This window comes from Brassica napus, chromosome A9 (assembly GCF_020379485.1).
Source record: "Brassica napus cultivar Da-Ae chromosome A9, Da-Ae, whole genome shotgun sequence".
NCBI classification, from domain to species: Eukaryota; Viridiplantae; Streptophyta; class Magnoliopsida; order Brassicales; family Brassicaceae; genus Brassica; species Brassica napus.
In genome coordinates this window covers 39,479,716-39,503,627 of record NC_063442.1, presented here as the reverse complement: position 1 = coordinate 39,503,627, position 23,912 = coordinate 39,479,716, and the positions used below count along the sequence as shown (strand labels likewise).

Here is a 23,912-nt window from a genome sequence, read left to right as displayed (position 1 = left end):
TGTTTCATAATCTAGTAAGATTATTACAATCTGTTCATTTAAAAAGTCAAAACCATATATCCAACTTTAATTAATTTAGACATTACACATACTCTCAAAAGTTAAACATAACTGTAAACTAGCAGTAGCAAAATTGTAAACTAATAACTGTAAATTCGATAGATCACCTCTAAAATTAAATCATAATTAAACTACGAGTCTACCACCAGTTGTTGTGTTTTGCTTCTAAGGAAGGTAGTGACGGAGAGAGCGTAGGCGACTGTAACAGCTACGATACAAACTCCAACGTATGTGCAAACAGTGGTTGCACACACGTACAGATACCTGTTCACATTGTTCACCAACACCACTAGTCAACAACAATTTCTTCTATCGGTCTAATGAGATCTGGTTAAGGGTGTTCAATTCAATTAAACTAAACCTAAAAAACCACAAACAGATTCAATCAAGATGTATCCGATCAGCAACAGAACCTAAATCAAATCCGGTAACGTGTGTACAGAAGATTTCATTTTTACATTGGTTACTAGTTCTGAACACCCCTAACCGGTTACCCTAAAGCAATAATGTGTTTCAAGACGGAAGCAAATACTTACTTGGGAGAGAAGACGCTCCACACAAAAAGGTGATTCCTCATGAGTAGCAGGACCACAGTATATGCCGTCAAGAGTATTGAATTTATGCAGAGTGGTACGAGACAAGGGAACCCAAGCTTTAGCTTCAAGAGTTGTCCTAGATCCGTGTCGGAGTGAGCCAAGTGTGAGTGTTTTCTTAGCTTTCCACCAATGTACATCACCAAGGATAAAAGGAACAACAGGGGAGATGCATAGGTTATCATGAACATCAAGATTCCAGAAAGTATTGTAGAATGACTAGAGATTCCCTAAGAAAAAAGAGTTCGGTCGAATGTGTCAGTGTTTTTGGGTTTACAAAATGAAAAGAAAAGGAGGCTTACAATAAAAGCACCAGCAACATCGATGGTTGCTAAAGTATTGCTGTTTCCAAGAGCAAAGTGACCTGCCATTCCCATGTAATAGAGTGCAGCAATCTACAAAAAAAGAAGGAAATCTTAAACCGACGAGCTTTTTTGCAACATCATTTACGGACAAAGAACCAAATTAAAAACCAACCTCGACCCATTCGTTGACCTGCACATCTTTAGACGAAAGAAATGAAACTACTAAAATTTGGATGAGCAGCAAAAGTATGGGTCCTGAGTTGATCGGTTGTTGTAGAAGCAGCTGTAGAAGACACCAGCAAAGTACGTATGCAGAGCCAATCATATACAAGCAGTCACCTGCTATAGCTAGAAAGGACTCGTCTTTGTTTAGCATAGACCATGGTAAAACTAGAGCTCCTCCAACCGCAGATATAGAAAGAAGAAGATAGATAACTTTTGCTGTTACGGTGGCTCCATTATCGGTTCCAAATATATCACCCTGATATCTCCAGGCATGCAGCATAACTAGGAACCCACAAATTGAGAAAACAAAAGCTTGGATGTAGACACATTTTCTCTTCGACCCTCTTCGAAAGAGAGTGAATAATCCTAGACCAATAACAAGAAAGGTCGAGATTAGCTGGATCCATTTGACATAACTACCGCCAGCTTGCTCTAGCCACTTAGAAATATCAGGAAAGTAAGTCCAGTTCACGCCTCCTTGATGCCAACCTCTCAGTAGTCTACCAGATATTAGAAGCAGGAAGATTGAACCGATTTTATATTCTCCAAGTGAGTTCAGCCCTTTGGAGAAACTGAATGACTTTACTGTCTTGAAAAGTAACAGAAGATAGAATGTGGATACCATGAAATGCCATATATAGTGCTCTTCTTCCACCATTGAACTAGATCCCATACTTACAACGAGGATCAAAAGAACTGCCAAAATGAACACCTCTTCTAAATTCAACAGATACTTCAAACTGCAGACTTGATCCTTCGGCTCATTGTAAACCTCTTTGAATAAGGACAGAAAGAGAGTGGCACAGACGACGCAGGAAAGAAGCATGGCACTCACTCCAAGACCCAGTAAGAAAACTGGTTTCTGCCAACAGAGAGAAGATTGAAAATCGTTAGTTTGAAATACTACAGATTTGCTAGACTTGGAAACTAGTGAGGAAAATCGTTAGTTTTCCAGAATAATGTTCATAGAACTCTAAGAAAAGATGTCAAACATACTTCAGTGGTTTTGCTTGCTAACCACTCACTTGCAGTTTTCAAAAAGGCGTTATATGCATCCAAAGCTCTGCTGAAGTCTTCGGCGGAACTAGACCTATTAACATGAAAGCCATCCACTGAGTTAGTTTATCAGAAGTAGGAGCACCGCAAGTGAAGGCATCCATACAAATAACGCACTCTGTCAATTTCTTGGACTTCCAATCGCCGTGGAGAACTGCAGCGTTCCTAAACAAGCAAATAAGTTGTTTCTCTTTATCCCCAGAGCACTCACTAATATCCGAATCAAATCCCTCACAAATTCCGTCAAGGAAGCACTTGCAGGAGAAGCCTACAAAGAAGGAACTCGGTAACTGTGCTTGCATCAGCCTGAGTAACTGCCAGGAATTCAGTTCTAGTGCTCGTAGTTGTTCAAAATCTGAAATGATTCCACACATTAAAGAAAAACAGTCAAATGCGCTCCCACAGGTTAAAACTGAAAAATCAGAGAGTTCATAAGTGGTTAACCTCTTAAAGAATTAAGAGTTCCTGGGACAAGGACTCCAACATTATTCTTTGGGATCGGCACACCAAATAGAAGAGCTAAAGTTGGCGTCAAATCTACCTACATCAAAAAATATTCCATTGGTTTCATATAATGAATAACTTATTGTCATCAATACTCTTTCCAAACGAGGTTGGTGCTTGACTGATTAAAAAAAAAAATCAAATATATCACAACAATTGCAATGAATGTTCTACCTGGAAAGCTAGAGTATTGGTAGCGCCAGCATAATCAGAAATATTGCTACTCAAGCCAATAAAGAGCATTAAGGAGTCAGTTTCTTCATATGAAGATCCTCCATGATTTCCGTTCTCAGTCATGCCATGATCACTGACTACTATCTGTAAATGAAACTCAAATAAGATAACTCCGACATAAGAAAGCCAAATGTACCACCAAACACAAAAAGTACTCACCAAAAGGGTCCGCCCTTGGTCATGGCTACGATCCACCATGGCTCTTGAATGCATTGTTCTAACTACATCATCCATTTCTTTAAGTTTTGAAGCCATCAAGGGGCTACAATAGAAAAACAAATAATAAGATGCTCTGCACATACAACCTTTCTACTCAAAAATGTGTAATGAGACTAGCAAAGACCTGTTACGGCCGCCAGTATGTCCAACATGATCCAAGCCAAGGTAATGAAGGATCTGATAAGGGGTAGATCTAGTAAGAATAAACCACAGTAAAACTCAAGGGATTTGCTTTGAAATCACTACATATCGCAGGAAATTGAGACGAAATAATTGGCGTTCAAGTAACCCATATACTGGGGAAATAAGAGAACGAAAAAAAAAACAAACCAAGAGATTCCAGTCATCATTGTTAAGCTCATTTGGCAAGTGGCGGGACACATTTTTGTCTACCTGCACTGTATCTTTGACCTGAAACACACACATATATTGTTCATATCACCATCACACAGATAGGGAAAATTCTATTCGACATGAATAAAAATAAACTCACAAAGAAACTGCTAACACCATCGTGTCTCATGAACAGCCCCGGGAATAACTTGATCCATGTCTCATCTCCAAGCATCACCATTTTCCAACCAATCCTAAGAAACTGACCTGGTAACATTTGGAGCACAGCATTCCTATCAAACTACATACGTTTGCAAACATGAATCATTAACAAAAAAAACCCAATAGCTACCAAGAAGGTTGTCATCTAAGAGGGCTTGCGTGTTAAAATTGAAAGCCACATCCAAAAAACCACCAATCGCTCCAGAAACCATTGCCTGAAAACACCAAAATATTAATAACTCAAGTCCTCGTAAACCATAATCATCCACATCAACGATCACACACACACACCTTCAACCTCGGCATTGTAACAGTTGGAGGAGCAGCTTTAGCATGGTAACCAATTGCATCTCCATTAGCCAGCAGTGACTGTGTATAAGGCATAGACTCTTTCCACACCTTCCATGGAGGTTGACCATCCTTCCCCAGAACAAACTCCCCAGGAAGACCATCTATAACCTAAACTAATCATCATTCAATACTCTTAAAACATTCTCTCGCAATCTTAACATCTTAACAACAAGTGCATACCATCAAAATCAATCGATCATATCTAGAAGAGATGCCAGACGATTCCTGGTAGAGCAATCTCAGTTTCTCACGATGAATCTCCGACTCGTTCGTGTTCGGCGCAGGATCGCAGAGAGGATGACGATAACTCTCCGAGCCACTGAGATTCAACATACAAACAGAAGAAAAAGGAGAGTGAAGCAAAAATCAAATGGAGTAGATTCATCTTCGCAGTTAAAATGGTTACCTGACGCCGGAGAGAGTCGGCTTGACGGGGAAGAAACCGAAGACGAAAATCGAAAGTCCGATGATCTGGAGGAGTATTCCGGCGACCGTTAGGATCGTCAGCCTCGTACACGTCATCTCCGTCGACATTTCGAGATCGGGCGAAAGAAGAAAAGAGAAGGCGATCGTTAAAGATGAAACCTATGAAATGGGCTTTACAAAGTCAGCCCAGTGAAAAGCCCGTTAGGATTTTGTTTTTTAGTAAGTGTCACTGTTGTTTGATTCAGTGTCAGTGAGTAGTGAGTAGGGTCTGTTGAGGCCTAAAAATAGCTAAAAGGTTAGGGGCATTGTTACTCAGAGGTTGGGTAAGGTCACGAGTCCACTCATAAAAGAAACTCTGACACTTTGACCACCCAGTGTGTGAGAACACTGTGTCACGTGCGGCTCGTACTGTTTAAGTTTTCAAAATACAAATGATTTAAAACGCAGCAACCGATTGAAGCGTTTTAGTTTATGTATGTTTTCAGTTTATACACCAGTCTTTTGTGGAAAGACTTATTTTAAACTCTTAACAGTTTTTGTGTTTATTTATACACCAAGGTTCTGATTGGTATTTAACCGAGTAAAAAGGTGGGAAAAAGTAGGTGGAAAATGGAGGAAAAGTAAAAACAAAACTCAGAGTAAAATTTCTGTCCTAGTTATTGTAGAGTAACAAATTGTTCTATTTTTTTCTGCGTAAACAAGTTGAAAATAAATTTAACCTGATTGGACGAAAATGGAGTAATTGAGCAGAAATTTATTTTACTCTGTCATTTTTATCGCCAGTAGTGCTTTCCAGTCGTACTCCAAGTGTCTGTGTGTGTAAAAGTTTGTATGAAAGAGGTTGAGAAAAATTAATTTTGCTTTTCTTTGGTCAACACCAGACTGAAAAAAAACAAAGTAGCATGACAAAAGATTTAGTAAGCCAAAGATGGACTGGAACTAAATTTGTTAAGAGATGTAAATAGTGTTTCCGTTTAACGAGTATTTGGCGGATTCTTTTTAATTCAATCTTTATAGATAGCTTAGGGAAATAAATTTCCGATCTTCGCGGATCATCCACGAATGTCTTTGTGTACTGACGGACACATCCACAGATGTTCTTGTGTATTGATATACAGCGCACAAACTTGTTTTGACCTGTATGTTATAAAACAAAGTATGGCTTTAAACGTGGAGGAATACCCTACAATATTGGGATTTAGCTAAATTGTTCCACAGACTTGAAATTAGAAGTGGTAAAACAACATCCTTCTTGTCGTCTCCATTGGGTTGTCTTTCAGGAACAAAGATTGTATTGATATGGAAATTTTGGATTATGCTATTGTATGAAGATTATAACAGGCCAGTGGAAAAAAAGATTGTTGAATACAATAGAGGATAATATATTGAAAATGTAAGGGCTAAAATAAGGCACCAAGAAGCATATTTTGGTTTCTAGTACGACATAAAGATCACAAATTCAAAAGTAAGTTCTCATCACATAAAACTTTCAATCCCAAACGAGAAAAACGTTTCTTGTGTCGTTGGACTATACAGGTTTATTAGAGTTATAAACCTGGCTCTGATATCATATTAGATGATCTCAAGCTCGTAACGAAGGAGATGAAAGTGATGAATCGAGAGAGAGAGAGAGTTTGTTACGAGAATGAAAGAAAAGTATTATTCAGCTCAAAATATCAGTAACTGTACAAATGTGTTTATATATGACTGGTTAAAGCTAAAAGAAACTAAACCAGACTCAACCGGGATCTCAATAACCGGTTTATAACTCTAATAGCTCCCCCTCAAAATGGAATGAACAAATGGTGAAGTCCCATCTTGAGTAGTAGCTGCTTAAACACCGCTGGTTGCACCGCCTTAGTGAGAATATCAGCAAGCTGATGTTCAGATCTCACATGCATAGTCTTCAAGAAACCACTAAGCAACTTCTCCCGAACCACGTGACAATCTATCTCAATATGTTTCGTCCTCTCGTGGAAGACAGGATTAGACGCAATATGAAGAGCCGATTGATTGTCACAGAACAATGTAGCCGGGCCAGAAAGAGAACAATGTAGATCACGGAGCAGAGCATCAAGCCAGATCAGTTCACACGTTGTGTCAGCCATTGAACGATACTCAGCTTCAGAGCTGCTACGGGAGACCGTGTGTTGCTTCTTGGCTCGCCAAAAAATAAGAGATTCTCCTAAGAACACACAGTAGCCTGTCGTTGAACGACGAGAATCAGGGCAAGACGCCCAATCAGCATCACAAAATGCAGTCAAATGAATAGAAGAGGATGCAGGATAGAAGAGCCCTTGAGCCGGATCATTCTTCAAGTATCTAAGTACCCGTTGAGCAGCTTTGAGATGATCCGTGCGAGGAGATAATAAGGTTTGATTCTCTTGTGCAATACCGAATACTCTTTCATCTAGTCGATTGCGATGTATAACCACTTATTATTTACATGAGATATGTCAACGTAAACCATCATGTGAATTCTTAATGTGTTCTTTTCAGTTAAAAAAAACAGACCGTTATTTTCTTTGATGGTGTTGAGAACCGGCCCACCTGAAACCATTTCTTCTTCGATGATAAATGTTGGCTCAAGTGTGAAATGCTTAACTCAGAAATTCCTTAATTACATTACACTGTTAATTGGAAGTTCATTGTAGCAATCATCTCTACCATTCATATTGAGTATATGTGTTTCAAGCAGTTGGCTTCATGACGAACACTAAACTCCGCTGCAGCTGGTAAAGCTTAAGACAAAAACGTAAAATAAGCTTAGCAAGATATATGCATTGAGGGGAAGAGAAAGTTACGGTAAATGTCTATAATTTTTTTTTTTGTTCACAATATAAATAATTGTATACTTCTTAAGGTAATAAAGACTAAGAATGCGGTTTGATTATTTTATTTGTTTTGTTCAAACTTTTAATTAAAATAAAATCTGTACGGACAGTTGATCGTGTTCCAATCAGATTTCTTTTGGTGGATGCTTCGGGTCTGGTTTGGGTCCCCCTTCTTAATAATTTATAGTGGTCGACACTCGACAGTGTTTATTACTCTTTTGCACGAGGGTCCCTCTGTTCACTATATCTTCACATAAAGCATACTAAAACATTTATTTATTTTAAACACCCCCCCCCCCTTCAATCTTTTTTTTCTTTATCACGTATTTTGTTTTACAGTCTGCTAGAATGATTCTGAAGACGGAATCAGTGAGGTAAGGTTGGTCTGTTTAGTGAAGTTAGAGTAGTGCATAAGTGTTTCAGTAATGTTTAAGTATGTAATAGAATGTAAAATGATAAATAAACCCTAACCCTTAGTGTTTTAAAAAGTATTAAGAATTACATTATAACAAAAATAAAACTATTATAGCAATTTATAACAAGTGAGTGAGTATTGGGCGAGTTTTTACATCCTCGCATCTTTGAACCCCTAGTATAATTTCTACTTGAAAGGAACATGAAATGTATGAGCTTCTGACTACAAATTCTAGGTTAATCTTCGTTAAAAATTAGGTAGTTTAAAAAAAAATTAGGTAGTTTTTTTGGTGTGAATTCGATGTATTTATTTATTAGGAGCTATTGTGAGACCTGCATAAATAAATATGAACTAATAGCCACTATTTTTGAATCTTTTACAGCGAATACGACCAATTAGTTACCAGAGTGTATATGACAAAGTGAGACAACTCATTTTATGCTTCTCTATAAAAAGAAATTCCGCACTGACCCCAAACAAACACTTCTCTCATTGGAGACTTACAAATCCTATTTCCTCACCATATCCAATAACCACCACACACAAACCAATATCTAAATAATAGTAATAGTGGATAAAAAATCTTTTTTTCTTTCCAAAAATAATCATTTAAGAAACCCCATCATGTTGATAATATTATTAAATAATAAGTGCCTCCCTGAAAATATCTCATCTTCACCAATCAACACCCTCTCATGTCTACTTCTCTCCTTGACATTTGAGGTGGAAAATTAAAATTTGAGATATTCCCTTAGCTTTTTCTCTTTATTTATTTTTTTTCTTCTTTCTGAGTTTTTGTTTGATCCTATTAACTCTGTATTTTTCTTTCGTCGTCTAGATTTAACTCTTACAAAGATTTTAGTATCTTTACCTTTCAAATCTTCAAAAACTAGGGTTTTTACTGTCTTCAAAATCATATTATTCTTCTAAATTTAGCAAAAAGAACACATTTTTCTTTCCATTTCAGTCGTCTTGTCACTCTCTCTCTCTTCTTTAAAGTCTCCCTTTTTAGCAAAACACCTCTCTCTCCTCTCCCTCACAATTTCTTTCCTTCTGGGTTCTTCTTCTTCCTCCTTTTTTTTCTCTCTTTTCTCTTCTCTTTATTCATCACACATTCTTGAATCTTAATTCAAGATCTTCCTCCTGTTCATCAGATTAATCCCTTTTGGGATTTTCGGATCAACTTAAAGTTCTTTCTCTAGGGTTTTTCTTTCCTTTTTTTTAGGATGGCGAGAGAGAAGATTCAGATCAGGAAAATCGACAACGCGACGGCGAGACAAGTAACGTTCTCAAAACGAAGAAGAGGTCTTTTCAAAAAAGCTGAAGAGCTCTCCGTTCTCTGCGACGCTGATGTTGCTCTCATCATCTTCTCTTCCACTGGAAAGCTCTTTGAGTTTTGTAGCTCCAGGTCTTTCTCTCTAACTTCGCTATGACTATCTTTTTTTGTCATTAGATTTCTCCAAGTCTTTGAAGGAAACGTATCTAGATCCAGATAAAAAGTTTAAGAGTATTTAGATGTCATAGAAGTTTACTGCATATTAAACCTTACTGGACCACTAACTTTTTATATAAGAAATATTAATGACCAAGAATAACATTGCTGATAAAACTATAGTAAACTCTTTATTTAGTCAAAACAAGGTATCTACGTACAGTAATATTCAAGATAATCTTAATTTTAATCATCTGCACAAATGCTATATACCTTTATGTTGCATAAATCTGTATATATAGTTATTGTGGATACATACGGAAGCAGTGTTTCAAAAAAAAAAAAAAAAAAAAACGGAAGCCATCAATGTCATATTCTTTAAAAATTATGGTTACCGTATACCATTAGAAGTTCAGAAATAACATTATATATGTGTATATACATATGAAAGTGGACGTATAAAAATTGGGAACTTTTTCTTGAAGAAGTGATTAATGAAAATAATAAACAGGTTGGAATCTTTACTAGTGTTGGTAAATGTCAGAGGTTTTTTGGATATGTTATAGATATATTGGGAATCTAAAAATGACTTATCATATCATAAAGATACGGTTTTGGATTTCTGACCCACGGGTTATCAGTTCAGTTCCTATCTTCGGGGACATCTATACACACACGCTCACATATATGTATATACTTGTATTTAAAAAAACGACAGTGCTTAACATGAAATAATGTCTGTCTCTGGATTAAATTGGGTTTTGTAAATCTAGGTTATGTATCTTTTTTTGTGTACATGGTCCATCGATGTTTAGTTATATCTAAAGCACTGAGAAGCATCGACAATATGCTGTTTTATAACATAAAAGTAGATTATTTCCAGTCTTATATAGTAAAGTAATTACTGGAATGTGTTTGAATTATATAATGAAGCATGAGGGAAGTGTTAGAGAGGCATAACTTGCAGTCAAAGAACTTGGAGAAGCTTGATCAACCATCTCTTGAGTTACAGGTTAGCTTGCCATTCTGTTTAAATTACCATTTTCAGATTATCCTCAAGTACATGGATTTTGGTCAAGAAGATCTAGTGTATTATATTAATAATAGGACAGCATTATACTTATTGCATACGATTAGACTACATTTTAGTGACACTGAACTCATACTAAAGTCGATCGATACAAACTAAGAGTATTAAAAATATGTGAGACTCAGACTATTAGCTTTGTAGTTCTCTTTGTGTGATGGTAGTTTGGTTCAAAACCTTTATAATCATAGTTACATGAATGAATGCGAGCTTTTTGAAGCCAGACATGCATGTACAGTTAGTCATGTGTAGAGATCTGAGCTTAGATTATTATGGATTTGTTTAATGTTATCATTTAGCTAGTCGAGAACAGCGATCACGCCCTGTTGAGCAAAGAGATTGCGGAAAAGAGCCACCGATTAAGGTACACAAATATATGCGTATTCTTTAAATTTCGAAATAACTATCATTTTCTTACGGTATGTGTTTATATGATCATGTACAGGCAAATGAGAGGAGAGGAACTTCAAGGACTTAACATTGAAGAACTTCAACAGCTGGAAAAGGCCCTTGAATCCGGTTTGACTCGCGTAATTGAAACAAAGGTTGTTAAAAACTTAGATGTCAAAAGATGTAATGCCATGATATTATGAATAAGAAGAATATGTTGCTTAACTACTATGATATGTTGTTGCAGAGTGAAAAGATTATGAATGAGATCAGTTACCTTCAAAGAAAGGTAAGAAGCAAAACAACGTTTTATCTTTACTTCTTGATTCAAATAATTTTGGCAATAACAAGTTACAAATTTCTCTTTTCCAAGGGAATGCAACTGATGGATGAGAACAAGCGGCTAAGGCAGCAAGTAGGCATCTTACTCTTTGTCTTTAACACATATCTCTAATCATATTTTGAGAAAAGTGTATTTATATCTAATGGTAAATTAATATTTAGCTAATTAGTTCCAATTAGTTAAAAAAAAAAAAATCTCGGTCCTAGCTGCATGTGGGAATGTGCATGGTTTTGGTTTGCGCTCTTTATGTTTTCAGATTGTTTTGTGGAATATGGAACTGAAATAATCAAAATCTCGTTTGATTTGATTTAACTTGGTTCTGAATTAAATTTTGTATATTTATAACATGTTTTCAAGATTTATTTTGTTTCATATTATTTTGTTTGAGATCAAATTATTTTAGTTGATTATTTTTAGATAAAAGTAATCATCCCTCAGTCAGTCGATCTCTAGAGAAGACCAAGACATTTGGTGCCATTTTTAAAACTCAAAATTCAAATCTTCTCATTGTTTTTTCTATGATCAAATCTTGATTTTGCAGGGGACACAGTTAACAGAAGAGAACGAGCGACTAGGTCAGCAGGTACGTTGGTGTTATATCGAATGTTAAGTACATTGTTTATATTTTTGGTTAAATGTTAAATTTGGAAGTTTTATTTGGTGACGGTGTAGATATACAATAATGTGCATGAAAGGTACGGTGGTTGTGAATCAGAGAACATTGCCGTGTACGAGGAAGGACACTCGTCGGAGTCCATTACTAACGCTGGAAATTCCACCGGCGCTCCTGTTGACTCCGAGAGCTCCGATATCTCCCTTAGGCTCGGGTAATTAAATTAATTATCCACCTTTGGTTCTCTTGATTTAATAATTTTCAATGAATTTTTAATGATAAGAAAATAATTTATATAAAAATAAAGGAAAGTATATTTACTAAATAACCATCTTATGCTGGTCACTTGTTTGTATACATTATGAAACGAAAATAATTAATAAAAATAAAAGAAAAGTATTTTTTTTGAATAATACATGGGTATTCTGGCTTACAGAAGTGGTCCAGACTAGTCACGTGTTATTAAGTACCGGTTCTCTGTTTCTGGCGATGCCGAAATGTTAATTTTCCAGTGGCCGTATATTCACTAAATATAACTAAATTGTTTTGGCTTCGTGCAGCTTACCGTATGGTGGTTAGAGGTGGAATAATACAAAGAAGTTGATGGAGCGAGGAGTCTAATGTAATCCCTTTCAACTCTAATAACAAGAGACAATATAGTAGTTCTCATATGTTTGTTGTAAGTTTCTGTCCGAGGAAGATGTTTTCCTTTTTCGAGTTTCATTATATGTTATCTCTCTCCAGTGCATTTCTGTTTTGTCACCACCAGAACTTTATGGACGTGTGGTAAGTTAGTAAATGAGTAGAAACATTTGGAATTTTGATGATTCATTGCACAAAACGATGGGACACATGTTTATTGTTTATGTGTTTGTATTGACCAAATGAATCATGGTATGTGGGTATCGAACCCATAACATATCTCTTGGTTATAGATCTTCACTTCAACAAGTACGGTAGATAGATCTCTAAGCCATTTACTAGGGTCTAGTAGTCTAGGACACATAATCAAAGGTTTGAACTAACGCAAGCCGTCTGGTTGCCTATTCTAAACCCAAGCTCTAACGGCTGCATTATTATTTTATGACAAGTGTTTGAAGAGTTCTCGGTAGAAACTAGTTTCAAGTGACCTTGATAATCTCTTCAGTGGTCAGTGCAGAATGAGGATACCCAAAATAACATGCAAAGTAGTACATTTATTTTAGAGAAAATATACAAATACTAATTTACCAATCAGAACTTTAAAAATTATACTCTAATTATGGGTAGCTGATTTGAAGTCATTGTTATTTGTTCTGTTCACTCCAAGCATTTACTCTCAAATCTGATCAAGCATCAGCAAAAATTATACTCTAATTATGGGCTCTGTTCAAAAAAACGCGGACGCCTAGCCGCCCGCCTAGTCGTTATTCGGACCACGACCGCTGCGATTTTGACCAAATCGGTCAATAAAATTGGATACCGGTTAGTCGGCCCAAAAACAGACTAATCAGCCCAATAAAACGACTAGTCGGTCCGTCAAATTGATTAATCGGTCCAAAATTTTATTTAATAAAAATATCTTTGGGCTTTACTTGAAGTCCGATATCTTAACAAACACATTTCATGTAGATGACATATATATAGAGTCGCATTTCTCTTCCTTTTTCTTGTGTAACCAATGTAGGACTCTTGTGCCTTAACATTATAATGCGAAAATAAATATATCACACATACGTGGTATCGAACTCAGGTTGCCCAGCGTGATAGAAGTGGTGTTGACCACTTGGAGACATCAACTGTTTGACAATTTACGCATATGTCAGTATATATACGCATATACTTATAATAAAAGTACAAAAACTAATCTATAATTAATTCCTTATTTGTTGTCTACACCTGTTTATGTACATATATATTATTTAAAATCGATTTTATTAAAGTTAGTTATTGATATAAATTTGAGTGTATATAAATTATCACATTATAATGTTATTTAAGTTATATATTTAATTTTAATTATTAAATAAAATAAAAAATATATTAAAAACTAGGCCCTGCGTATATCCCGCTTAATCCCCGATTTTTCGATAACTCGCTAGGCCCGAAGTTGCTGCCCAACTAGCGCCTAGCGTAGTTTCGAACAGAGATTATGGGTAGCTGATTTGAAGTCATTGTTACATGTATGCTATATTTAAGGTAGGCCTAAAGGAAGAAGACTTATATGGGCTTCAAAAATCTCAACCCAAAAATTAGTATTTTAATTATTTTTTCAGTTGCAGTATTTATGTAAAGAGTTGTATAGGAAAATTCTTTTTTATTTTCTTTTTAATCTTCTGATCACAAGATAGTAAGATACTGTAATACTAAAAGGAAAAAATATTGTGAAGATTTATTAGATTTCTTTCTTCTTAAATTAATTTTCCAGATAAATCTTTTGACTAATATTAAGTAAATAATTAGATTTTTCAAAACATTACACATACACAACAAATGTTTTTCAATCTAACCAAATTTTACAGTATTCATTTATTAAATTCATTCTTTCATATATTTAAATCCACGTATTTTCTGAAAAGAGTAATTATTAATCTTTACTTCTCCATCCATAATTTTTGTAGTCTTTTGTATTATACTGCATCTTGGTCTGATGCATATTCCATGTGTGTGATTTCAAGTTCTAGAGATTACAACAATGTAGTTATCTAGGCGTAAAGTATCCAGGACATGTCTTCACTTTGTTCTCGTATCAGGACATGTATTAGTCGGGTCCGGGGTTCAGGGATACTTAGACAAGAAAGAAGCTTCTTTCTGGTCGGTTCAGCAAAAAAAGTCGTCACACACCTACCTCATCAAAACGTGTCTGGTTTCATGTTTAACCCTCAAAAAGTGAAAAAAAAGGCTGTCGGATTCAATTAATTAAATGATTAAGAAGAAGAACAGAAGGTTTTTGCTTGCTTGAACATCTTTTCTTAGAAAAAAACCCGACAAAATGTCACTGAAGATTAATTTAATTGATAAATTATATACAGTATATTATTTTCTGGTTATGACATGTTCTATAACGTTTTGATACACACAAGAACAATGGGATTAGAGAGGGAGAATACTTCCGACCACGACGCTGGCACTATAGGATTGGTAATAAAAAAACTTTTGTAATAATCAAAGTTTTAAAATGTAGTAAAAAATCTCAAATAATTAATTCAGTGATAAATAAAAAGAATTGAAAATATTTCACAAAAAAATAGAGAGAAAGGCAAAAGCTAGGTTCGCGCCCACCCATGATCAAAGTAATCAAACCAAACAGCTCAGCTCCAAGAAGAGATTGATAGAAAGTCCCTACCCATGATTCATTTCTTAATAGCTGCACGTTCTTTCCTCAAATCCAAAATTATTTTCATTAAAAAGAGAACCTAACTCTCAATGTGGGTCTAAGCTTAACAGATTTTTTTTTTTGCTTGGGTCAGCTATCCATCTAAATTAAATTAAGTGGTGGTTAGACGAGCTAATTTTCCGATGAACACCTCCGTCTAGTCGGGCGTGATCTACATAGGAAAAAATATAGCCTCTGATACTTGCTTCTTTTGCTAACTTAAATGTTTCTTTCTAGTAAAATTTACCTTTTCTTCTTTTCTTATTGAGATCTAGAGAGAGAGAAGGATCACACACACATAAAGCTTTCCTCTGTCTCTGTTTCTTCTAGGAACTTGAATGACAAGAACAAAAGATAAACTGAAATCAACATACCAATAACAAAACAAAACGTTTTGTTTTAGTGTGTGATCATATAGAGGGGAAGAAGATGCTGCAGAGAGCTGCGAGCAACGCGTACTCATGGTGGTGGGCGAGTCATATCCGTACCAAACAATCTAAATGGCTCGAACAAAACCTTCAAGGTAGTATATTCATATCCACACGTATCTATCTGTTTCATTGTTTATGGCTAACATAAAAAAAAAGTTGAGATCTCTTGTTGAAAATTTACAGATATTGAAGAGAAGGTGCAATACGTGTTGAAGCTATTACAAGAAGACGGAGACTCATTCGCCAAGCGTGCGGAGATGTACTACAAGAAGAGACCAGAACTCATAACCTTCGTCGAAGAAACTTTCAGAGCTTACAGAGCTTTAGCCGAGCGTTACGGCCACATCTCCACCGAGCTTCAAAACGCCAACACCACCATCGCCTCTGTGTTCCCCGACCAAGTCCCCACCTTCGCAATCGACCACGACCACGAAGACGAAGATGGAGATCAGAAAGTCGATAAAAGACAGAACCTCTCTGGTGCTAATGCCCCCAACGCTCCAAAACTCCCTGACAAAGACTTGAAAGCCGCCGCCACCAAGAAGCTTCAGCAGAGGAAGTCCATGAAGTACACAGGTGGTGCTACCAATGTGGTTGTCAAGAGCTCGGGTCTGAGCAAGTCCGAGGCTAAAGAAGAGATTGACAAGCTGCAGAAAGAGATACTATCGCTGCAGACGGAGATGGAGTTTGTGAAGAGCTCTTACGAGAGAGGCTTGTCGAGCTACTGGGAGTTCGAGAAGAGCGTCAAGGAGAAGCAAGAGAGGATCTGCTGTTTGCGAGACGAGTTCAGCGAGGGGGTTGTTGAGATCGAGGACGAGGAAGCGAGGAGGCTGATGACCGAGACAGCGGTCAAGTCCTGTAGGGAGAAGCTGGCGGAGCTGCGGGAGAGGTGGGAGAAGTCTTGCGGAGAAGCTGGAGAGGAGCGTGCGAAGTTAAAAGAGTCTAGAGAGAGGCTAAGGTCTATGTCGAGTCGGCTTCTAGGTGAAGAAACTGTTGTATTTGCTAAAGAGGATGATGAAGAGATGGCTGAGAGAGTTGATGAGCTTGTGAACAAAGTGATTAGCTTGGAGGGTGCGGTTTCTTCGCAGAGTGCTTTGATAGAGAGGATGAGAAACGAGAGCGACGGTCTCCAGATGCAGATCAGTACTCTTGAAACCGATAAGGCGGTGTTGGCAGATGACAAGAGTGATCTGAGGAGGAAGTTGAAGGAAATGGAGGAGAGACTCGAAGCAGTGCAGGACTTGGAGAGGAATGTTATGGACAAGAGCAGCAATCTTCATAGAGATTTTGATGAAGCGTGTAGTAACCTCGATGACTTCTCTACTGGGAAGTTGCACGAGGTGAAGGCGGAGAGCGAGTCTGAACAAACTCACGATGTGATAACAGTTGCTGAAGATATCATCACTCTACGTAAAAGTCCACAACATGTTGTGGAATCTACTGAAAAAGTATATTCTGAGAAGAAAGAGTCTATGCTTCTTGATAATGTTTTGGAGAAGCAAATGTCTTTTAAAGGATCTGATAACACTTCCAATAGCGAACCGGACTGGAAAGAGATGTTCACCAAGGGAATGGAGAACAGAGAGAAGCATTTGCTTACCGAGTACACAACCATTCTAAGGAGCTACAAGGACATAAAGAAAACTTCAGACGAAACAGAAACAAAGCTGAAGACAGAGAACGCAACAAAAGACGACGAGATCAAGCTACTAAGAGAGAAAATGAGCCTCCTCCTGCTGCAGAAGGATCTTTCTAATACCAATGACTTGTCTGAAACCACCCGCTTGTCAAACGACGACTATTCCATCCGAATCACGGCGGTGGAAAACGAGAACATGTCCCTTGTCGAAGAACAGTTCAGGCTGAACATCGACGAGCTACTCGAGGAGAATCTTAACTTCTGGTTACGTTTCAGCACGGCGTTCGGACAGGTACAAAGCTACGACACGTCGATAGAAGATCTCCAAGGCGAGATATCGAAGCTGGAGGGATGCAGCAGCAGGGCCGTGAGATCAGACGTTAGGCCACTTTACCTCCACTTACGGGAGATAAACACAGACCTCGGCCTCTGGCTTGAGAAAGGCGCTGCGCTGAAAGAGGAGCTGAAAGCGAGGTTCGAGTCTCTATGTAACATTCAGGAAGAGATCACAAAGGCCCTCAAGTCGAGCGCCGAAGACGATGACTTCAGGTTCACGAGCTACCAGGCTGCAAAGTTTCAAGGGGAGGTGTTGAACATGAAGCAGGAGAACAACAAGGTGGCTGACGAGCTGCAGGCGGGGCTGGATCGCATCACGGTGCTTCAGATGGAGGTTGACAGGACTCTAGGGAAGGTGAACGATGAGTTTGATCTTTCGGGTTCGAAGAAGGGATCGGATCCTGGTGGTTTCCAGCATTCGGATAGTCGCTCGAGGGTGCCGTTGAGGTCGTTTATATTTGGCTCTAAGCAGAAGAGAGCTAAGCCGTCTATATTCTCGTGCATGCATCCTTCACTGTATAGAAAGATGAAGGCTTCTACTTAGGTAAGTAAACATACAGATTCATAAACTGTAACTTTTATTCAGATTCATGGAGGATTTGGTTTTGCGAGATTGAAACAGTAGTTTTGTGTATTGGCTTGTCGTTTTTGAGTATTGTTAGATTGTTCACAGCTTCTAACTGGAGGAAACAAGAGGAATGTCTCTCCAGTTTCTTTGTATGTCTCAGAACCATTAAAAGAGAAACAGAGTTTGTGTGTGTTTTATTTGTTCATTTGTGTTTACGTGACCATGCTAAGACTCACCATTGTCTATCAAATATTACAACATAAAAAATGGCAAACTCAACAATCAACTGAATCAATCGAAATCAAGAATGATATAATTTTGCTGGAGAGATACTCTTTCAAGGATCAAAAGAAATTTGAGAGACTACCTTAGCTCCTCTTCCTTTAGCCATGTATAGACCTACATGGTGCATCATCTCCTGATACAAAGAAACAAGAAGATGAGCCGATTCAAAAGTCACCAGAGAAAAAAGAAACTAATGATGCTAAAACTTCAGAAGCATCAAAGTTTTCAAAAGAGAAGTTGTATACCTGAGGATGAGCCTGAGCGCCTTTAATGTCTTTTGCGACATGAAGAGGAAGGTCATAGGTGGCGCATCCACGTGAGTACACTATCACATCTTCCAGAGGAGGAATAACACTATGGTTTCGAGCAGAGAGTACAGTAGCCACAAAATCAAACACACATATGTCTGTGCAGATACCTACAACCACAATCTTTAGTCACAGGGATGATCAAGTTAGTTCAAGATGTAACTAAAAGCATCAAACAGAAGTGAAGAAAGAAAGCTTACAACTTCGATCTGTTTCTCTTTAACCCAATCCACAAACTTATTAGAACCGTCTTTCTCCATCGAACCCACAAACCCATTAATGCAGTCCTTCCGCATAAGAGTGGCACAACTCTCTTTTTCAAGCCACTGTAGAGCTGATTCATCATATCATACAATAGTGAGTCACTCGTTTCAGAAACTAACAAGACAGAGAGGGAAAGTACCAGGAACAAGTTCTGCTTCTTGAGTTCCTATGATGCAATGAGGAGGATAAGGGATCTCCGGAACACCAGGAAGGTGAGAGTCTAGAAACGCAAAGACGGGCCAATTACGATCGCAGAACTCTCTTGCGAGCCTTGCAGATTCCTCCACCATCTTCGATATCTGCTCGTTGGGCTTCGTTGGAGCCTGCAGAATCAAAAAGGGCAAAGCTTTACTTGAATTGTAAACGTATGAGTCGAGTCAAGCAATATCACAAACACTTGGTGGGCATGATTTGATTAGAAATTAGAAATTAGAAATTAGAACCATGTTGCCGGAGCCAACGGTGCAGAAACCATTGACCACGTCGACGATGACGAGACCGACGCTCGAGTCTGGTTTCAGAAGAAGAGACTCCTCGTCTACCGGAATCTCCTTCTTCAGGTGATCAAATATCGTTTCATCAGTCGCCATGATCGATGCGAGTCTTTAGAAGAAAATTCGAAAACCCCTACAGAAAAACAGAACACAAAAAGGAATAGAGAGTTTTGATTTGGTCTTCTGTCTGTTTTTTTTGACCAAATAATTCTCTGTCTTCTTTGATACGGTTTGAAAATGCGGTTTTTGATGTTAAATATATAACAGACGTTATGAGCTTTAAACAATTGGGGGTGTAGCTCATATGGTAGATCGCTCGCTTCGCATGCGAGAGGCACGGGGTTCGATTCCCCGCATCTCCATTTTTATGTTAAATATTTTTGCTAGCCGTCTGAAAACCAGACTATGGTGGACCTACTACCACAAATAAAAGCCCGTTACGATATTAAACATTCTGAAAAAGAGTCGTTTTTGGTAGGGGTGGGCGTTCGGGTACCCGTTCGGGTTCGTATCGGGTATTTCGGATTTTCGGGTATTTCGGTATAGAGGTCTAGAACCCGTTCGGGTATTTCTGTACTTCGGGTCGGATTCGGGTATTTTAGTTCAGATTCGGTTATTTTGGATCGGGTTCGGATATTTAGATTTTGAAAAAAAAAATTAAAATTTTCATTTCTTAAGTTTGTTGTATTTAAAAATATAACTTTCAGTTAACTAATTTTTTATTTTTAATAGATTGAATGGTTAATAGATTTGGACATAATATTTTAAAACTAAAAAGACATTAATTTAGTTACTTTTTTCTAATTTTGGATGTAACTTTTTGAAATAAAAAACTTGACATGCATTTTAAGTGAGTAGCAAATCATTTTTATGTATATCATATGAACTTAAAGTATGTGTAGTATGAATATAAATATTTTATATAAAACTAGAGATATAAACTAGAAATATAAGGTTAATTATACATATATTCGGTTATCTTCGGATATCCATTCGGGTTCGGGTATTATCCGTTCGGGTTCGGGTATCCAATCTCTCCTTATTCAATACCCGTTCGGGTATTTTGCAACTTCGGTTCGGATTTCGGTTCGGGTTTTTCGGATCGGATTCGGGTGCCACTTCGGATAGCGGGTAAAGTGCCCACCCCTAGTTTTTTCGGGGGGGGGGGGGGGGGGGGGGGGTTTACGTTGTTTAATACAAAGTATATATAAGGGTAATTTTTAAGGTTTGATCCGAGCAACTTTGGGATACAGACATTAAATAATAAATACGGTCCGGAAAGTAGGTTCGAATCTTTGATGTTCTAGTTAAAATATCGACCGTATGAACATAATGGTATGGAGTGAACTTTGGATTCCCAGATGTTAACCCCAAGACCCGTTAGAGCCTCTATGATTGTTGGATACGTTTAACCCCAATAAACGCACTGAAATAGTAACCTAAGCGAAACTCGTGGAGATTTTTAATAGATTTACGCGTTTCTACCAAACAGTGATTTTTATTGAACCTTTCAGAGTGTTGTGAATTTTTTATTTTTCCAAAATGTTCAACATCAAAATAATAAGAACTGAATAAAAGACAAAAATAAATAAAGATTGTTACCTAAAGTTTTACAAAAATATGAAAAACACAAAACGATATATCATTTTGTAAATATTTTCTAATTTTCAAAATTCAAATTTTAGTTAAATAACAAAATTATATTGATAATTAAATAGATGAAATGAGAAAATATTGCAATAATGATTGTTTTATAAACTTTCACATAAACGAAACTGATCAATATCGTTCGCTGTTCCCGCTTCACCGTCACCACTTGTGTAGAAAAGAGAAAAACACTCTTTAAGAGAGCAAAGAGTCCTCCTTTCGCCGCCATGAATAACCGCCGCGGAACAACAACCACCGCATCAAATCCAAATCGACGATTACAGCGACGGCAGGTGATCCACGTGCTACCCGACGAGACGGCCTTTCGAGTCGTCTGCCACGCGTCGGTCATCGGCGGCATAATCGGATCAAACGGCCGCGTCGTCTCCAACCTCCGCCGCGAAACCGGCGCCAAAATCCACTGCGAGTCTCCGTCCCACGGCTCCGACCACTGGGTCGTGTTCATCGTCGGCTCGACCGCCGTCGACAAAAGCTTCCTGCTGACGGACAGAGTCGGAGACTACTCCTCCGGCGGCGAGCGCGAGGGCTGGGTGACCTGCGAGGTCTCCGCCGCGCAGGCGGCGCTGGTTAGGGTTTTGGAGAGGTCGTGGGTGGTTCTGGCGGAGAAGGATAGCGGCGGAGTGGTGGCGGAGGAGGAGGGTAAAGAAGCTTATTGTGGGATGCTGGCTGATCGGAGTCAGATTGGAGCTGTGTTGGGGTTGGGTGGGAAGAATGTGGAGTGGATGAGGAGAAACTCCGGCGCCATGATTAGGGTTTTGCCTCCTCCGAGCTGTGGTGCTAATAGTGATGAACTGATTCAGGTATGTGTTCTGTCTCTCTTGTGCTCAACTTCGAAGTCAAAACATAAAGTTTAAGTCTTTAGAGTTTCTACATTTCAGTCAGTTCTTCAGTTTATGATAATGAAAGTTTAAGTCTTTTGGTTTTGATTTGTGAATGTCTTAGCTGTGAAGATAGATTAGTTAATTATCTTCGTTTCTGTACGTTAGATTACAGGCGATGTCTTAGCTGTAAAGAAGGCACTGGTGATGGTATCAACCTTTCTTCAAAACTCTCCACCTCTCAACGGCTATCCACCGCCACTTTGCAGCAAACCTTATGATACCAACGGAAACTCAGAGGATCCGCATTCTGAGTTTTTCCCGAACCTCCGTTCTTCTTCTTCGTTGCCTAACAACGCTTCAGCAGCAGCAGCTGCATCTACTAGTCATTCACCATCGTCACGATATGAAGAAGGAAGCAGTTTTCAGGGTTCTAAAGATACGGATAAGAAGGTTGTGTTCAAAATGATCTGCACGAGTCTTGCAGCTGGGGGCATAATTGGGAAACAAGGAACTATCATCAGAGCTCTGCAGAACGAAACGGGTGCTTCTATCTCGATTGGAGCTCCGCTGAAAGCATCCGGTGAACGAGTTGTTACCATCTCTGCACGTGAGGTTAGCTTTTGATCCTCTCGCTTCCTGCTACATTATTTTTAATCTGATCATACTAACTCTCTTTGTCTTTGTTGGTTTTGTAAAGAGCCTCGAGTCACGGTTCTCTCAGGCACAAAAAGCTCTGGTTCGTGTCTTTACAAGATCGGTTGAGATTGATGTTGGGAAAGGTCTGTTTCCTGGTGCTTTAGTGAAAGCTAAGCTAGTGGTGCCGTCACAGTTTGCTAATGACTTGATTGGAAACAAAGAAGCAAATGTTGATGTGCACATCTCAGTGGGTGGCCAGACTCTGGACTGTATCTCAGAAAATGAAATGGTGATAGAGGTAAAAGCTTTTTTTACCTACAGAGACGAGAAGACTTAATGGAGATTTGCTCTTTTTGACTCTTTGATTGTTTTTTTTTTAAGATTATGGGAGAGTATAGGAATGTAGAGAAGGCGTTGTCACATGTTTCTTCTAAATTAAGGGAGAATCTATTGCCAAGGAAGGACTTGGAAGTAATGAGAGCTAGAGTTGTTAATCCGTATGAAAATGGAGGAGCAAATTACAATCTGCAACCACCACAGCAAGTAAGAGGCGATTCTCTCTCGGTATCAGACGGTGAACAAGACGTGAAGATGGTGAGAAACGGTACAGAAGTAATGAAATCGATCGGTGACTTGAGGCACACAGAGGCAGTTAATGAAGAAGTCAACGGCTCTACACCACCAAGCTTGCTGGAGAATGACTTGACACAGGGGATGAAACAGCTTCAACTTTCTGGCAACGGAGACATCTCTTTTCTACCACCACGGTCTGTTACTTCTTGCCAACCATAATGTATCTGTTCTTGTCAACAGTCTCCTGACATAATTATTTTTGTGGAAGCAGAAGTAAAGGTGTATCTTTGAGAAACGTTACCTTGGAGCTAGCTGTTGAGAAGGATGCTCTTGCTGCACTCTACGGAAGAGATGGAGCCGGTCTTGATAATCTACAACAGGTGTTTCTTCTGTGCTTGAATCATTTTTGGAAGTTGATAGAGATTCTAATCAGTTTTGGGAACTTATAATAGATTTCAGGAGCTAGAGTGGATGTGAAGGATGCTCCTACAGAAGAAGGTGAAACAATGGTCTTACTCTCTGGGAATCCTGAGCAAACCCGTACAGCCATGTCTTTGATCGTTTCAATCCTTGCTGATCATTGATAACACCAACCGATCAGAGATATTACACATTCTATTGTCGCGTTTTGCAGCTGCTACCTTTTTTTTTTTTTTGTAAATGGAGATGAGTTGTTTTATCCCAAAAATGTCCGGGTCAAATGGCAATGATTCTCCCTTATTTTTACACTAATTTCGGAATCCATCAAGCTATTTTTGTTTGTTTGATCTCATCTGCTTCAAGATTGTATCTAAAAGAAAACATTTGCACTGTGCAAACATAATATGTTTTGTTTTTCTTACTCTTACGTGAATATCATCAACTAGGCCTATCATCAACCGGCCAGAGTAGT

The 23,912-nt window shown here is 38.3% G+C and overlaps 5 protein-coding genes and 1 non-coding gene across 10 annotated transcripts; 4 read left to right on the top strand and 2 right to left on the bottom strand.

Annotated features, from left to right (window-relative positions):
- Window positions 1-7: 7 nt before the first annotated feature.
- On the bottom strand, window positions 8-4,665 carry LOC106368679 (GPI ethanolamine phosphate transferase 2-like). 2 transcript variants are annotated; one of them, XM_013808692.3, is made up of 16 exons: window positions 4,509-4,665; window positions 4,283-4,421; window positions 4,043-4,210; window positions 3,882-3,966; window positions 3,690-3,796; window positions 3,527-3,607; window positions 3,321-3,373; window positions 3,137-3,239; window positions 2,918-3,061; window positions 2,684-2,780; window positions 2,357-2,594; window positions 2,180-2,273; window positions 1,131-2,045; window positions 956-1,048; window positions 597-883; window positions 8-324 (listed from the first exon to the last, which is right to left on the bottom strand). In XM_013808692.3, the coding sequence occupies exons 1-16, from the start codon at window positions 4,634-4,636 to the stop codon at window positions 192-194; spliced, it is 2,865 nt and encodes a 954-aa protein (XP_013664146.2). In that variant the 5' UTR covers window positions 4,637-4,665; the 3' UTR covers window positions 8-191. The 2 variants fall into 2 exon arrangements, with proteins under 2 accessions (XP_013664146.2, XP_022548121.2); XM_022692400.2 differs by lacking the exon at window positions 4,509-4,665 and having other exon boundaries at window positions 4,043-4,203.
- A 3,767-nt stretch (window positions 4,666-8,432) lies between these two features.
- Window positions 8,433-12,469, top strand: LOC106368680 (MADS-box protein SVP). 2 transcript variants are annotated; one of them, NM_001316084.1, is given in 9 exon segments: window positions 9,004-9,185; window positions 10,143-10,221; window positions 10,596-10,660; window positions 10,742-10,841; window positions 10,934-10,975; window positions 11,060-11,101; window positions 11,571-11,612; window positions 11,702-11,856; window positions 12,203-12,221. In NM_001316084.1, coding segments are annotated over 9 exon segments (726 nt in total).
- Window positions 12,470-15,041: 2,572 nt separating this feature from the next.
- LOC106368681 (protein NETWORKED 2D-like) lies at window positions 15,042-18,176 on the top strand. 2 transcript variants are annotated; one of them, XM_048741515.1, is made up of 3 exons: window positions 15,046-15,520; window positions 15,612-16,798; window positions 16,850-18,176. In XM_048741515.1, the coding sequence occupies exons 1-3, from the start codon at window positions 15,427-15,429 to the stop codon at window positions 17,945-17,947; spliced, it is 2,379 nt and encodes a 792-aa protein (XP_048597472.1). In that variant the 5' UTR covers window positions 15,046-15,426; the 3' UTR covers window positions 17,948-18,176. The 2 variants fall into 2 exon arrangements, with proteins under 2 accessions (XP_048597471.1, XP_048597472.1); XM_048741514.1 differs by having other exon boundaries at window positions 15,042-15,520; window positions 15,612-18,176.
- LOC106368683 (nicotinamidase 1) lies at window positions 17,682-19,577 on the bottom strand. 2 transcript variants are annotated; one of them, XM_013808696.3, is made up of 6 exons: window positions 19,272-19,577; window positions 18,968-19,151; window positions 18,765-18,898; window positions 18,502-18,687; window positions 18,339-18,389; window positions 17,682-17,917 (listed from the first exon to the last, which is right to left on the bottom strand). In XM_013808696.3, the coding sequence occupies exons 1-6, from the start codon at window positions 19,416-19,418 to the stop codon at window positions 17,915-17,917; spliced, it is 705 nt and encodes a 234-aa protein (XP_013664150.2). In that variant the 5' UTR covers window positions 19,419-19,577; the 3' UTR covers window positions 17,682-17,914. The 2 variants fall into 2 exon arrangements, with proteins under 2 accessions (XP_013664150.2, XP_013664149.2); XM_013808695.3 differs by lacking the exon at window positions 17,682-17,917 and having other exon boundaries at window positions 18,137-18,389; window positions 19,272-19,574.
- Window positions 19,578-19,611: 34 nt separating this feature from the next.
- Window positions 19,612-19,684, top strand: TRNAA-CGC. The gene has a single exon. It is a non-coding gene; the product is annotated as a tRNA-Ala (tRNA).
- A 1,417-nt stretch (window positions 19,685-21,101) lies between these two features.
- Window positions 21,102-23,861, top strand: LOC106368686 (KH domain-containing protein HEN4-like). The gene is made up of 6 exons (XM_013808698.3): window positions 21,102-21,790; window positions 21,977-22,423; window positions 22,509-22,745; window positions 22,829-23,214; window positions 23,292-23,400; window positions 23,473-23,861. The coding sequence occupies exons 1-6, from the start codon at window positions 21,197-21,199 to the stop codon at window positions 23,602-23,604; spliced, it is 1,905 nt and encodes a 634-aa protein (XP_013664152.2). The 5' UTR covers window positions 21,102-21,196; the 3' UTR covers window positions 23,605-23,861.
- Window positions 23,862-23,912: the final 51 nt, after the last annotated feature.